This window comes from Oryctolagus cuniculus, chromosome 3 (genome assembly GCF_051225735.1).
Source record: "Oryctolagus cuniculus isolate XC-2025 breed Fujian yellow rabbit chromosome 3, ASM5122573v1, whole genome shotgun sequence".
Lineage (NCBI taxonomy): Eukaryota > Metazoa > Chordata > Mammalia > Lagomorpha > Leporidae > Oryctolagus > Oryctolagus cuniculus.
This window is the reverse complement of record NC_142869.1, coordinates 138,535,814-138,550,610: the sequence shown is the minus strand read 5'-3', so window position 1 is coordinate 138,550,610 and position 14,797 is coordinate 138,535,814. Positions and strand designations below refer to the sequence as shown.

Sequence of the window (14,797 nt, the reverse complement as noted above, 5' to 3'; positions counted from 1 at the left end):
CTCCACTTAAAATCCCGCTCTCTGCTGTGGCCTGGGAAAGCAGTTGAAGATGGCCCAAGCCCTTGGGCCCCTGCACCCACGTGGGAGACTCGTAAAAAGCTCCTGGCTCCTGGATTCAGATCAGCACAGGTCTGGCTGTTGGGGCCATTTGGGGAGTGAACCAGCGGATGGAAGACCTCTCTCTCTCTCTCTCTCTCTCTGCCTCTCCTCTTTATGTAACTCTTTCAAATGAATAAATAAATCTTTAAAGAAAAATCAGTCAAAAATATTTAAAAAATTAAAAAATGAGGTTTAACTTATATAAGGTGAAATGCACAGAAATTAAGTATACTCTTCAATGAGTTTTAACAAATATATGTACTTGTGAAACCCATATTCTTAGAGAGTCAGAATTGGAAAAATGGGCCCATACTTGAATGACTTTTTTTTTTTTGGTTAGGCATTAACGCAGGTCAATAGGAAAAATCTGTAACTGTGCCTTGGATCAAAAGTCTTCATAAGTCATAACTTTCTCCACAGACAGGTATAAAAATCTTCCCATGGCTTCCCGTAAGCTGGAGTTCTTGGAGTTACAGAAGGACTTAGTAGATGATTTTAGGATACGGTTAACACAAGTGATGAAAGAAGAGACTAGAGCTTCCCTTGGCTTTCGATACTGTGCGATTCTTAATGCCGTGAACTACATCTCAACTGTACTAGCAGACTGGGCTGACAATGTTGTGAGTTAATGTGCTTTATTAAGTAATACATTAGTAATTTGAACTGTTTTCCCTTTCAAATGTTGAATCTCTTGAAAGCAAAATATGTTACAATCACAATGATGCCAAACTTAAAAAGTATGATTGAAGTACATTATTTTGCTTAATCAACCTCAAATAGTTAAACAATCCTAAAATTTTAGAGTACTTAAGCACTGTAAAAAAGCAGAAGCCGTTCATGAAAAACTTTATACAATGAACCTTTTGCCTCTGTGGACTTCACATGTGGGAAATATTCATGCATGGCAATCACTGACAAGGCTAAGATTAAATCATGATGTCAAAGTCAATAAAATTCAAAACTTTAAGGAAAATAGAATAATACTTCATACCTCTCGGATGTGTTCATAATATAACAAATTATGAAGAATCATAAATATATTAATTTATGTATCTTATATTCAAATATATACAAATATAAATAGAATAGGAAAATGAACCCATTTGGCTATTACCTAGCTTCTTTTTTTTTTTTTTTTAATTTTTTATTTTTTTTTACAGGCAGAGTGGACAGTGAGAGAGAGAGACAGAGAGAAAGGTCTTCCTTTGCCGTTGGTTCACCCTCCAATGGCCGCCGCGGCCGGCGCACCGCGCTGATCCGATGGCAGGAGCCAGGAGCCAGGTGCTTTTCCTGGTCTCCCACGGGGTGCAGGGCCCAAGCACCTGGGCCATCCTCCACTGCACTCCCTGGCCACAGCAGAGAGCTGGCCTGGAAGAGGGGCAACCGGGACAGAATCCGGAGGCCCAACCGGGACTAGAACCCGGTGTGCCGGCGCCGCAAGACGGAGGATTAGCCTAGTGAGCCGCGGCGCCGGCCCTACCTAGCTTCTTCTTTTTTTTTTTTTTTTTTTTGACAGGCAGAGTGGACAGTGAGAGAGACAGACAGAGAGAAAGGTCTTCCTTTTGCCGTTGGTTCACCCTCCAATGGCCGCCGCAGCCGGCGCGCTGCAGCCAGCGCACCGTGCTGATCCGATGGCAGGAGCCAGGAGCCAGGTGCTTTTCCTGGTCTCCCATGGGGTGCAGGGCCCAAGCACCTGGGCCATCCTCCACTGCACTCCCTGGCCACAGCAGAGGGCTGGCCTGGAAGAGGGGCAACCGGGACAGAATCCGGCGCCCCGACCGGGACTAGAACCTGGTGTGCCGGTGCCGCTAGGCGGAGGATTAGCCTAGTGAGCCGCGGCGCCGGCCCTATTACCTAGCTTCTTACAAAAATTTTGTATTTTTTTTTTAACATTATTTATTTACTTGAAAGGCAGAGTTACAGGAACGAGGTAAGAGAGAGAGAGAGAAAGAAAGATCTGTACCTGCTGGTGTGCTCTTCAAATGGCCACAACAGCCCAGGCTGAGGCTAGGAGCCAGGAACTGCATCCAGGTCTCCCACATGGGCGGCAGGGGCTCAAGCACTTAGGTCATCTTCCACTGCTTTTCCAGGCACGTTAGCAGGGAGATGGGTCAGAAGTGGAACAGCCGAGACTTAAATCAACACCCATATGGTCCCAGGTGGCAGCTTAACCCACTGCACCAAAATGTCAGCCCCCAAGTTCGTTTCTTTGCATCTCTCTGCCACCACCTAAACTTGATTACTTTGAAGCAGATCTGAGACATGATATTCCATAGTAACATTTTAGTTTTATCTCTAACAGATAACTCCTTTGTAAAAAATCATAAGCACAGTACTATGATAACATCCACAAAATGCCTCCAGGACCGTCCTCTTGGACAGGTCGTACTCAGGTTTGGGATCACTGATCTAAGTTCCACTGTGAAGATACAAATAGCTTGATGGGGTGGGTGTTTGGCGCAGTGGTTAAAATGCTACTTGGGATGCCCACAGCCCATTATCAGACTGTTTGGGTTTGAATTCCAGCTCTGCTTCTGATTCCAGCTGCCTGCTAATGTACACCACTCTAGAAGGCAGCCGGTGATGGCTCAAGTAAGTACTTGGGTTCTTGTCACCCATGTGGGAGACCAAGAATGAATTAGTAACTCCTTTTAAATTTTTTTTCAAGATTTACTAATGTATTTTGAAAGAGTTACAGCAAGAGAGGGAGTGACAGAGGAAGACAGGGATGTTCCATCTGGTGGCTTGTTTCCCATATAGCTGCAATGGCCAGCACTGGGCCAGGGGCCAGAAGCTTCATCTGGGCCTCCCACATGGGTGACCATCTTCCACTGCTCTTCCCAGGTCATTAGCAGGGAGCTTGACTGGAAGTGGAGTGGCTAGGAGACAAACTGGCACCCATATGGGATGCTGGCATTATAGGCAGTGATTTTACCCTCTATACCACAACACCAGCCCCAGTAACTCCTTTTTTAAAAAAATAAAACCACAGGGGCTGGCACTGTGGTGTAGTGAGCTAAGCTTCTACCTGTGGTGTTGGCATCTCATATGGGTGCCAGTTCATCTTCAGGATGTTCCTCTTCCAATCTAGCTCTCTGCTATGGCCTGGGAAAGCAGCAGAAGATGGCTCACGTGCTTGGGACCCTGCACCTGTGTGGGAGACCTTGAAGAAGCTCCTGACTCCTGGCTTCGGATTGGCCCAGCTCCGGCCTTTGCAGCCATTTGGGCAGTGAACCAGAGGATGGAAGACCTTTCTCTCTGTCTCTCCCTCTTTCTGTCTGTCTGTAACTCTACCTCTCAAGTAAATAAATAAATAAATCTTTAAAAAATAAATAAATATAACCACAGTACCATGACAACAGACTCTTGGCTTTGGCCTGGCCCAGCTCCTGCCATTGTGAACATTTAGGCAGTGAACCAACAGAGGAGAGATTCTGTCGGTCTCTGTCTCTCTATCCTTCTCTCTCATCCTTTCAAATAGAAAAAAGAAAAAATCAGCTTGGGTTATATCACTCCAATCCATAAAGTAGATTTGATGACAGAAAGCATTAATAGAACAATGATGACCACAGAATGGTAAAATATACATTAAACAGTGAAAAATCTGACAGTGTTGAATAAATGGGATAATGCAAATGAGTCTACATTATAAATATAAAATGTTATAGAATTCTGTCACAAAATGAAAATAGTAAAGTAAAACAGCAGAAGAGATTTTAATTTAACCAAAGACTTAAAATAGAACCATTCTTGGGGCCGGCACTGTGGCACAGCAGGTTAATGCCCTGGCCTGAAGCGGCGGCATCCCATATGGGCGCTGGTTCTAGTCCCAGATGCTCCTCTCCTCTTCTGATCCGGCTCTCTGCTATGGCCTGGGAAAGCAGTAGAAGATGGCCCCAGTCCTTGGCCCCTGCACCCATGTGGGAGTCCTGGAGGAAGCTCCTGGCTCCTGGCTATGGATCTGCGCAGCTCATTGCAGCCAATTGGGGAGTGAACCAGCAGATGGAAGATTTCTCTCTCTCTGCCTCTCCTCTCTCTGTGTAACTCTGACTTTATCAAATAAATACATAAATCTTTAAAATATATATATATATATAATCACTCTTAAAACATGATAAAGTCAATATTTAAAAATTATAGCTGAGGACTGATCATAAAATTGCAGTATACTAAGCAAAAAGAGTTTCCAAGTGTGGCCATGTGAGCCAAACATTAAGCAATTATTAAAATTTTTGTACAGTATCAAAAATTTTAAAAAGATTATTTAGGTAGAAAGTAGAGTGACAGAGAGAAGACAGATATTTTATCCTCTGGTTCACTCCCCAAATGCCCACAACAGCCAGTGCAAGGTCAAGCTGAAGCTGGAAGCCTGGAGCTCTGTTTGATTTGCTTGGGATGCCTGCATCCATATCAAAGTGCCTTTTGGAGTCCCAGCTCCACTTCCAATCCAGCTTCCTGGTAATGCAGCTGGGAAGGCAGCAGATGGCGGCCCAAATCTTTGGGTCCCTGACACCATGTGCAAGACTCAAATAGCTGGTTTGGGTGGGTGTCCCAAATGGTGACTTAATTGCTACACTACATTGCCTGCCCCTAATTTTTATTCATTTGAAATGAGAGAGAGATCAACACACACACACAGAAATGGATATCTTCATCTTCGGATTTACTTCCCAAAAGCCTACAATAACTGGGGGTGGTCCAAGCCAAAGCTAGGAGCTCAGAACTCAATTTGGCTCTCTCACTTGGGTGGTAGGGACCTAAGTACTTGAGCCATTACCTACAACCCTTGAATGTGTACATTAGCAGGAAGCTGGAATCAGAAGTGGGTCTGGACAAATAAATAAATCTTTTTTAAAAATAAAAAAAAAAAGTGGGTCTGGGACTCGCACCCAGGCACTCCTTTATATAATGCTGGAATCTTGCCTCAAGAACATATTTAAATTATAGTTGAAGACAAAAATTTGTAGTATAGTGCTAACACATTATATGCATATAATTTTTTTTTTTTGACAGAGTTAGACAGTGAGAGAGAGAGAGAGACAGAGAGAAAGGTCTTCCTTCCGTTGGTTCACCCCCCAGATGGCTGCTATGGCCGGCGCGCTGCGCTGATCTGAAACCAGGAGCCAGGTACTTCTTCCTGGTCTCCCATGGGGTGCAGGGGCCCAAGCACTTTGGCCATCCTCCCCTGCACTCCCAGGCCACAGCAGAGAGCTGGACTGGAAGAGGAGCAACCGGGACTAGAACTGGTGCCCATATGGGATGCCGGTGCCACAGGCAGAGGATTAACCAAGTGAGCCATGACACTGGCCCCTATTTAAAGCTTTTTTAAGAATGCTGAAATCCATGTGTATAATGTCCTGCTGAGCAAGGAAAATAAAATATCTCATAGAAGGAATATAGTATGCAGTGTAATGATGAATGCATTTATCTCTATGAAGTCTACTAATCAGCATACATTCATTTTGTATTTTTCTGTGTGGTGTTTCTAATTTTAGTTAAGTATTTTATTCTTACAGCCCCCATAGTGCTCCATTTTCTGCTAGGCTTTTTCAATGGCATCAAACGAAAATTATCATTCTTGATTCTTGTGCCAGATGATCTAATAAGAGACTCATTCAGGGCCAGATTTTTAGCTTCAATGAAATTATTTGTGGAGCGTCATTAACTACTTTACTTGGTGCTGCAGTCTCTTAACAAAGATGAATTAGCATCATCCTTATCCTTAGAAAACTTATCATCTGATGCTGAATTAACTTAGTCTGTCAACAGAGAAATAACCAGATTTCAGAGTTGACTTTTCAAGTGGTGAATGAATTCTGTGGCCTAGCATTAATTATAGTACAATTTCTGTCCTAATGTCAAAAGTCCTTTCATCATGGTCCTTCAGCCTGTGAATGCTTTAATTAGAAATCCTTAAAGCTCTTGAGTATCATGTAGTTAGGAAAAGACGGAAGGAAAGGACACAAATCTGCTTCTGCACATTTCAGATTCTCCACTGTTAACTGCTGTCCATTGCCATATTGTACCAAGCCCATAATTCAGAATGAGGAGTTTTTTAGCTGTAGGTAACAGATTGGCCTAAGTTGGAGAGCGGGGGTGGTTGAGGGGTTTGATTACATCACTTTCTGGATTCGGCATTCGATTGACTGCTCTAAAGTTGATTATTTCGGGTGTCAGTCTCAGGCTGGTTCTGGGTGTGGCCATAACGGGCTTCAGGCTTATATGGTCTATCCACAGTCTCGAAAGGCAGTGCTTCTTCCTCTCAGTGGTCATTTCAGCAGGAAAGGTGGTCTCTCACACGTCTGTCCCTGCACAATCAATAGTGTGGCCAAGGTATAGCATTACCAAGTTAGGTGTGCATCCTTGGCCCCAAAGGGTAGGGTCACACCACTGGAATCAGATTGTCTCAGAGTAGGGAACAGGTGGTTCCCCAAAGGAAAGTTAGTAGTACTGTTCCAAAGAATGGGGAGAAACATGTTAGTTAAAAGCGGCCTGAAGGGGACTGGTGTGGAGCGGTTAAGCTGCTGCTTGTGATGCTGGCATCCATACTGGAGTGCCAGTTTCAGTCCCAGCTTTTTTTTTTTTTTTTTTTTTTTAATTTTTATTTATTTATTTATTTATTTTGACAGGCAGAGTGGACAGTGAGAGAGAGAGAGACAGAGAGAAAGGTCTTCCTTTGCCGTTGGTTCACCCTCCAATGGCCGCTGTGGCCAGTGTGCTGCGGCCGGCGCACCGCGCTGATTTGAAGGCAGGAGCCAGGTGCTTCTCCTGGTCTCCCATGGGGTGCAGGGCCCATGCACTTGGGCCATCCTCCACTGACTCCCTGGCCATAGTAGAGAGCTGGCCTGGAAGAGGGGCAACTGGGACAGAATCCAGCGCCCTGACCGGGACTAGAACCCGGTGTGCCGGCGCTGCAAGGCGGAGGATTAGCCTGTTGAGCCACAGCGCCAGCCCCAGCTTTTCTTCAATGCACCTGGGAAGGCAGTGGAAGATGGCCCAAGTATTTCAGCCCCTGCTACCCATGTGGGAGACCAGAATAGAGTTCCTGGCTCTTGGCTTCAGCCTGTCCCAGACTTGGTTCCTGGGTTCATTTGCGGGATGAACCAGTAGATAGAAGATCATCTCTCTCATTCTCTTTCTCGTCCTTTCAAATAAATACATACATTTTTTTCTTTTCTTTTTTCTTTTTTTTTTTTTTTTTTATTTTGACAGGCAGAGTGGACAGTGAGAGAGAGAGACAGAGAGAAAGGTCTTCCTTTGCCGTTGGTTCACCCCCAAATGGCTGCTGCGGCCGGTGTGCTGCGACCAGCGCACCACGCTGATCTGAAGCCGGAAGCCAGGTGCTTCTGGTCTCCCATGCAGGTGCAGGGTCCAAGCACTTTGGCCATCCTCCACTGCACTCCCGGGCCACAGCAGAGAGCTGGACTGGAAGAGGAGCGACCGGGACAGAATCCGGCACCCTGACCGGGACTAGAACCCGCTGTGCCGGTGCTGCAGGTGGAGGATTAGCCTATTGAGCCACGGCGCCAGCCTACATACTTTTTTTAAAGCAGTTTGATGCCCATGACATATCACCATGCAAAAAGATTAGGAAGAGAGAGACAGACACACAGATATGGTCTAGATTGATATTGGGTAGTCTAAATTTTAGTAGTAAATGTATTAAAAAATTGACTACCAGGCTTAATTTATGTTCTTATTTGAAAGGCAGAGAAACAGAGATATTCCGTCTTCTGTTTCACTCCCCAGATATTCACAACAGCAAGCACTAGGCCAGGCTGAAGCTAGGAGGCAGGAACCCAAACACTTGAGCCATTACTTGCTGCTTCCCAGGCTGTGTATTAGCAGGAAGCTGGAATTAGAAGTGGAGCTGGGACTGAAACCTAGGCACTCAGATATAGGATACGTCTTAACTGTTGCACCAAATCCTTGTTGCTAGGGTTTGCCTGTTTTGTCCATTATCTGTGAAGTCGTTGAGAAAACTCTAAATGGCTTTTAGATGTTATTCCTTAATGAATTTCATTCCAAGGACTTTAAAAAGCAACTAAAAATTCCTAAGAGTAACCAAGTGTTTAATGCCCTGAACATGCCTAATGTGATCTATTTATTGCTGAATTCTATCCAGTTTTGATAAAACAAAAACAAAAACAAAAACACCTTGACAAGATGATTTAGTGCTCTGTAATTTATTTTGGGAAAAAATTTATTTTAAAGATTTATTTATTTATTTGAAAGGCAAAGTTAGAGAGAGGCAGAGGCAAAGAGAGAGAAGTCTTCCATCCTCTGGTTCACTTCCTAAATGGCCACAGTGGCCGGAGCTGGGCCATTCCAAACCCAGTAACCAGGAGCTTCTTTCAGGTCTCCCACGTGGGTGCAGGGGCCCAAGTCTTTGGGCCATTTTCTTACTGCTTTCCCAGGCTACTGCAGAGAGGTGGATCAGAAGAGGAGCAGCTGGGACTTGAACTGGTACACTTATGGGATGCTGACACTGCAGGCAGTGGCTTTACCTGCTATGCCACAGGGCCAGCCCCTGCTTCCACTTCTGATCCAGCTTTTTTTTTTTTTTTTTTTTTTTGACAGGCAGAGTGGATAGTGAGAGAGAGAGACAGAGAGAGAAAGGTCTTCCTTTTGCCGTTGGTTCACCCTCCAATGGCCGCCGCTGCAGCCGGCGCACCGCGCTGATCCGATGGCAGGAGCCAGGATCCAGGTGCTTTTCCTGGTCTCCCATGGGGTGCAGGGCCCAAGCACCTGGGCCATCCTCCACTGCACTCCCTGGCCATAGCAGAGAGCTGGCCTGGAAGAGGGGCAACCGGGACAGAATCCGGCGCCCCGACCGGGACTAGAACCCGGTGTGCCGGCGCCGCAAGGTGGAGGATTAGCCTATTGAGCCACGGCGCCGGCTTGATCCAGCTTTTTGCTACTGCACCTGGGAGACAGCAGATAATGATCCAAGTACTTGGGTTCCTGATCCCTTGTGAGAGACCTGGATTAAAAATGGTACTACAAACGTTAACATGGATAGAGAAATTTGAATGCTCATATATAGCCTGTGAGGATATAAGGTTGTGCAGCTGCAATGGAAAACAGTCTAGCAGCTCCTCCAACATATGATCCAGCAGTTCTGCTCCGAGGTATATATCAAGAGAAATGAAAACATGTCCACATAAGAACTTGTAATAAATATTCATAGCAGCATTCATTTTTTATAGTAGACAAAAAGTAGAACTAACCCTAATGTCTCTAAGCTGTTGATTGGATAAAGAGTGGTATTTCCATGTAAAGGAATATTATTTGACAATAAGAAGTTAAGTACTACATGATAAAATGTGGACAGATCCTGAAAATATACTAAGTGAAAGAAGCCAATCACAAAGAACCACATGTTGTAGAATTCCATTTACATAAATGCCTAGAATAGCCAAATCCATAGAGACAGAAAGTAGATTAGTGACTGCCTGGGACCGGGGGGACTGGGGCTGAAAGATAAGTCTTTTGGGGGAGGGTAATGACAGTGTTCTAAACTTATGGTGACAGATACACAGCTCTGAATATACTAAAAGCCACTGAGTTGTGTACTTTAAATGGTGAATTGTATGTCATATGAATTCTGTTTCAAGCTGTTAAAAAAGAATGCTACTAAACCTGCTAACATGTTTTTGCTTTCAGTTCTTTCTACAACTGCAACAGGCAGCATTGGAAGTCTTTGCAGAGAATAATACTCTTAGTAAACTGCAGCTGGGACAGCTTGCCTCTATGGAGAGCTCTGTCTTTGATGACATGATTAACCTCTTAGAGCGCCTGAAGCATGACATGCTGACCCGTCAGGTAGACCATGTTTTTAGAGAAGTTAAAGATGCTGCAAAATTGTATAAAAAAGAAAGGTATGTCCTCTATGTAAATTAACTTTTAATACCAGCTTGGTAAAGCTAAGATAGTAGGTTCATGAAGTCAGATTCCCAGGGTTTCTAGATAAAGCAGCATTGGGCCTTCTGTACTCCAGACTTGAACTGTGTCTCCTGGACATCTTTGTGAAATATTCTTTGGGACATTCTTAATAAGAATAAACTGATCATAATTTAGTCTTCAACTGTTGGTAAAGAAAGCTGTTGTGGCCGGCGCCGTGGCTCACTAGGCTAATCCTCCGCCTTGCGGCACCGGCACACCGGGTTCTAGTCCCGGTCGAGGTGCCGGATACTGTCCCGGTTGCCCCTCTTCCAGGCCAGCTCTCTGCTGTGGCCAGGGAGCGCAGTGGAGGATGGCCCAAGTGCTTGGGCCCTGCACCCCATGGGAGACCAGGATAAGTACCTGGCTCCTGCCATCGGATCAGCACTGTGCGCCAGCTGCAACGGCCATTGGAGGGTGAACCAACGGCAAAGGAAGACCTTTCTCTCTGTCTCTCTCTCTCTCACTGTCCACTCTGCCTGTCAAAAAAAAGAAAAAAAAAAAAAAAGCTGTTGTATGACCTGGGGTTGAATAGCTTAGCCTGTCACTCATTTTATAAAATAAGGTGCTTTATGGCGGCGTTTGGCCTGGGAGTTAGGTGCTCCTTGGGATGCCAGCATCGCATACCGTGCCTATACCCAGCTCTGGCTCTTGACTCCAGCTTCCTGCCTGTGCAGATTGTGGAGGCAGCTATGACAAATCAAGTGGTTGGATTCCCAGCTCTGGCTTCAGCCCCAGCTGAGAGGCATTGCAGGCCTTCGGGAAATGAGCCAGCGGATGGGAGTTAGCTGTCTTTGCCTCTCAAATAGTTTGAAAAATTAAGAAAAAGTTGACAGTGCCAGGTATCAGTTCCTAATGAATGCAAATCTTTACTTAAGCAATGGAATAGTAACAACAGTTATGTAAGTTAGACTGTTTAAATAAAATGGCATTTGTTGATTCCACATGGTAAAGAAAGTATCCTGATAGTATTATGTTAATTGCTAATTTTTAATAAGAAAAAAAAATACAGCCTTACAAGGTTTCTGTTAGAAAGTTTCTATTTATACACCCTACATGAATCTGATTTGGATAGGTGATGAACAAAAGGAAGTAGGGTAGACAATACATGTCAGGATAGTGAATAGTTATGTCTTTGGTATCAAGAAACTGCTGTGTTGTACTATAATGTTTTTATGTTCGTTGAAAGCAATTTTCTTTGATAAACAATGAGAGTTTTTTTTATTTGGATCAGAAATTATGAGTTTTCCTAAAGTTAGTGGAAAATGCATATTATGGAAAAAAAAGAAGAGACTATTCATGGATTTCAATGTTCCTCCTCCAAAATGAACTTAGTTTTGAACTCCTTTAAAAAAAAGTTTAATTTTTACAAATTATAATACCTTGTTCATGCTTGCATTGTACAATTTATTCCACTATCATAATTCCCATGGACACCTTTGGTACCCCCAAGAATGAGACATGCTTGAGAGCAGGCAGTGTGTGTTTATCCTAGCACAGCCAGAGTACAAATGCTCCCCCAGTTATGATGAGGTTACATCCCGATAAGCCCATTCTAAGTTGGAAATACTAAGTTGGAAATAAGTTAAAAATGCATTTAATATACTTATCCTACTAAACATCATAGCTTAGCAACACAGTACACAGTAGAGTATCTGTTATATACCCTCCTGATGGCAGCTGTCACTGCCTAGTGTTATGCTACTCTCATTGGGAAGATTAGATTCAAAGTGTGCTTTTACTGAATCCACACTGCTTTCACATCATTATAAAATTGCAAAATTCTAAGTCAAACTATGTTTTTAAAAAGATTTATTTATTAAAAAAAAGCAGAGTTAGAGAGAGGGGGAGAGAGAGAGAACTTCCTTCTGCTGGCTCACTCCCCAAATGACCACACAACTGGGGCTGGGCCAGGCTGAAGCCAGGAGCCTAGAGCTTCACCCAGGTCACCCACATGAGTGGGAAGGGGCCCAAGTACCTGGGCTGTCTTCCACTGCCTTCTCAGACACGTTAGCAGGGGGGTGGATCACAATTGGAGCAACTTGGATTCAAACTGGTACTCATGTAGTGTTGCAAGCAGCAGCCTAACTCACTGCCCCACAACACTGGCCCCTAAAGGTCAACCATTTAAGTCAGGACCTCTGTATGTATGGTCATTTCAGAGGTGTTACTAGTCCTCATTGCTTTTACTGAAAATCAGAGTATAAAAGTAGTTGATGTCTTAAAATATACATTTAAAATTTTAAATTTTATATCAAGTCATTAAAATATGGGCATTTTCTAGGAACACTTATCCTCACTAAATAAAAGGAAATTTAATTGAGAGCTAAAATATAAATAGAAGTACATATGTTTTCTGATAGAGCATTTAATGTTGGACTTATTTTCTTTTAAAGATTTATTTATTTATTTGAAAGGCAGACTACACAGAGAGAAAGGAGAGGCAGAGAAAGAGAGAGGTTTTCCATCTGCTGGTTCACTCCCCAGTTGGCCTCAACAGCCAGAGCTGTGCCAATCCAAAGCCAGGAGCCAGGAGCTTCTTCCAGGACTCCCATGCTTTCTACCGCTTTCCCAGGCCATAGCAGAGGGCTGGCAGCTGGGACTTGAACCGGCACCCATAGGAGAGACCAGCGCTGCAGGTGGTAGCTTTACCTGCTACGCCACAGTGCTCGCCCCTTACTTTTTTTTCTTATCCACCATTGCCCAGGACAGTATACTTCCCCAGATTTAAAATGATATGTTAACACTTTAAAAATACAGGCCAGCGCCGCCATAGCTCAATAGACTAATCCTCCGCCTGCGGCGCCGGCACACCAGGTTCTAGTCCCAGTTGGGGCGCCGGATTCTGTCCCGTTGCTCCTCTTCCAGTCCAGCTCTCTGCTGTGGCCCGGGAGTGCAGTGGAGGATGGCCCAAGTGCTTGGGCCCTGTACCCGCACGGGAGACCAGGAGAAGCGCCTGGCTCCTGGCTTCGGATCAGCGTGGTGCGCCGGCTGTAGTGCACCGGCCGCAGCGGCCATTGTGGAGGGGTGAACCAACAGCAAAGGAAGACCTTTCTCTCTGTCTCTCTCTCTCACTGTCCACTCTGCCTGTCAAAATAAATAAATAAATAAAATAAAATAAAATAAATACAAAGAAGATGGGACTGGCATTGTGGCATAGCAGGTAAGGCCTCCACCTGTGACGCTGGCATCCCATTTGGGTTCCGGTTTGAGGCCCAGCAGCTCCACTTCTGATCCTGGGAAAGCAGCAGCAGATGACTCAAGAGCTTGGGCCCCTGCACTCGTGTGGGAGACCTGAAAGAAGCTCTGGGATCCCGGCTCCAGCCTGCTCCAGCCCCGGATGTTGAGGCCATTTGGGGAGTGAACCAGCAGATGGAAGATCTCTTTTTCTCTCTCCTTCTAACTGTGCCTTTCAAATAAGTAAATAAATCTTAAAAAAAAAAAATACAAAAGGGTGAAAGCTGTTTTGGTAAAAAGGAGTGTTTCTTCCAGGTGGCTGTCTTTGCCCTCGCAGTCGGAGCAGGCGGTCATGTCCCTGTCCAGTTCTGCCTGCCCGCTACTGCTTACGTTACGAGACCGCTTACTTCAGCTGGAGCAGCAGCTTTGTTTCTCCCTATTCAAAACTTTCTGGCAAATGCTTGTAGAGAAGCTGGACGTATACATCTACCAAGAAGTAAGTAAGCATAGGCTGTATCTGGTGCCTGCGATTATAAGGCAACTGGTAAAGGCAATTTTCTTTGTTTCAGATCATTCTTGCTAATCACTTCAACGAAGGAGGAGCAGCCCAGTTGCAGTTTGATATGACCCGGAATCTCTTCCCATTGTTTTCTCACTATTGCAAGAGGCCAGAAAATTATTTTAAACAGTAAGTTTAGTATTAACAATGCATGTTGATATATTAAATTGTTAACAACTTTAGGGTTCCAAGATGTTTGGTAGAATGAGGCCAATTAAAAAATTTTTTTTTGAAGTGAAAAATTTAAAACATTGTGGCTGGCGCTGCGGCTCACTAGGCTAATCCTCCGCCTTGCGGCGCTGGCACACCGGGTTCTAGTCCCGGTCGGGGCACCAGATTCTGTCCCGGTTGCTCCTCTTCCAGTCCAGCCCTCTGCTGTGGCCTGGGAGTGCAGTGGAGGATGGCCCAAGTGCTTGGGCCCTGCGCCTGCATGGAAGAAACAGGAGAAGCACCTGGCTCCTGGCTTCGGATCAGCGCAGTGCACCAGCTGCAGCGCGCCAGCCGCAGCGGCCATTGAGGAGTGAACCAACGGAAAAGGAAGACCTTTCTCTCTCTCACTGACCACTCTGCCTGTCAAAAAAAAAAAAAAAAAAAAATTTTTTTAAAAACATTGTATATCTAATGTATGTTCAGAGCACAGTGGGGACATAAAAATAATACATGACCTGTGATCTCAAAATATTTACCAGAACTCACTGTAAAATATGTTGGACTTAGTTTCTTTTATTTTTATTTATTTGAAATGCAGAGTGACAGAGGGAGAGATAGCTATCTTCTATCTGCTGTGTCATTCCTCAGCTGGCTGCAACAGGTCTGAAACCAGGACTTGGAACGCCATCTCTTGTCACCCATGTAGGTGACAGGAACCCAAGCAAGCACTTGGGCCACCTCCGCTGCCTTCTCAGACTTGTTAGCAGGGAGCTGGGTAGAAAGTACAGCATCCAGGACTGAACTGGCGCTCATATGGGGTGCCAGTGTCACAGGCAGTAGCTTAACCCACTGTACCACAATGCTGGCCCC

At 44.8% G+C, this 14,797-nt stretch overlaps 1 protein-coding gene across 4 annotated transcripts in view; it reads left to right on the top strand.

The window, feature by feature from the left end:
- RINT1 (RAD50 interactor 1) overlaps window positions 1-14,797 on the top strand; it is a 31,204-nt gene that overhangs the window by 15,240 nt on the left and 1,167 nt on the right. For 3 of the 4 annotated variants that reach the window (XM_008258337.5, XM_089328474.1, XM_089328473.1), the window contains exons 11-14: window positions 520-719; window positions 9,766-9,980; window positions 13,534-13,714; window positions 13,788-13,906. In XM_008258337.5, the coding sequence (XP_008256559.1) occupies window positions 520-719; window positions 9,766-9,980; window positions 13,534-13,714; window positions 13,788-13,906 (715 nt within the window). Of the gene's footprint in view, window positions 1-519; window positions 720-3,190; window positions 3,456-9,765; window positions 9,981-13,533; window positions 13,715-13,787; window positions 13,907-14,797 lie in introns of those variants that run through there. The other variant, XM_051848853.3, reaches the window with a different exon arrangement.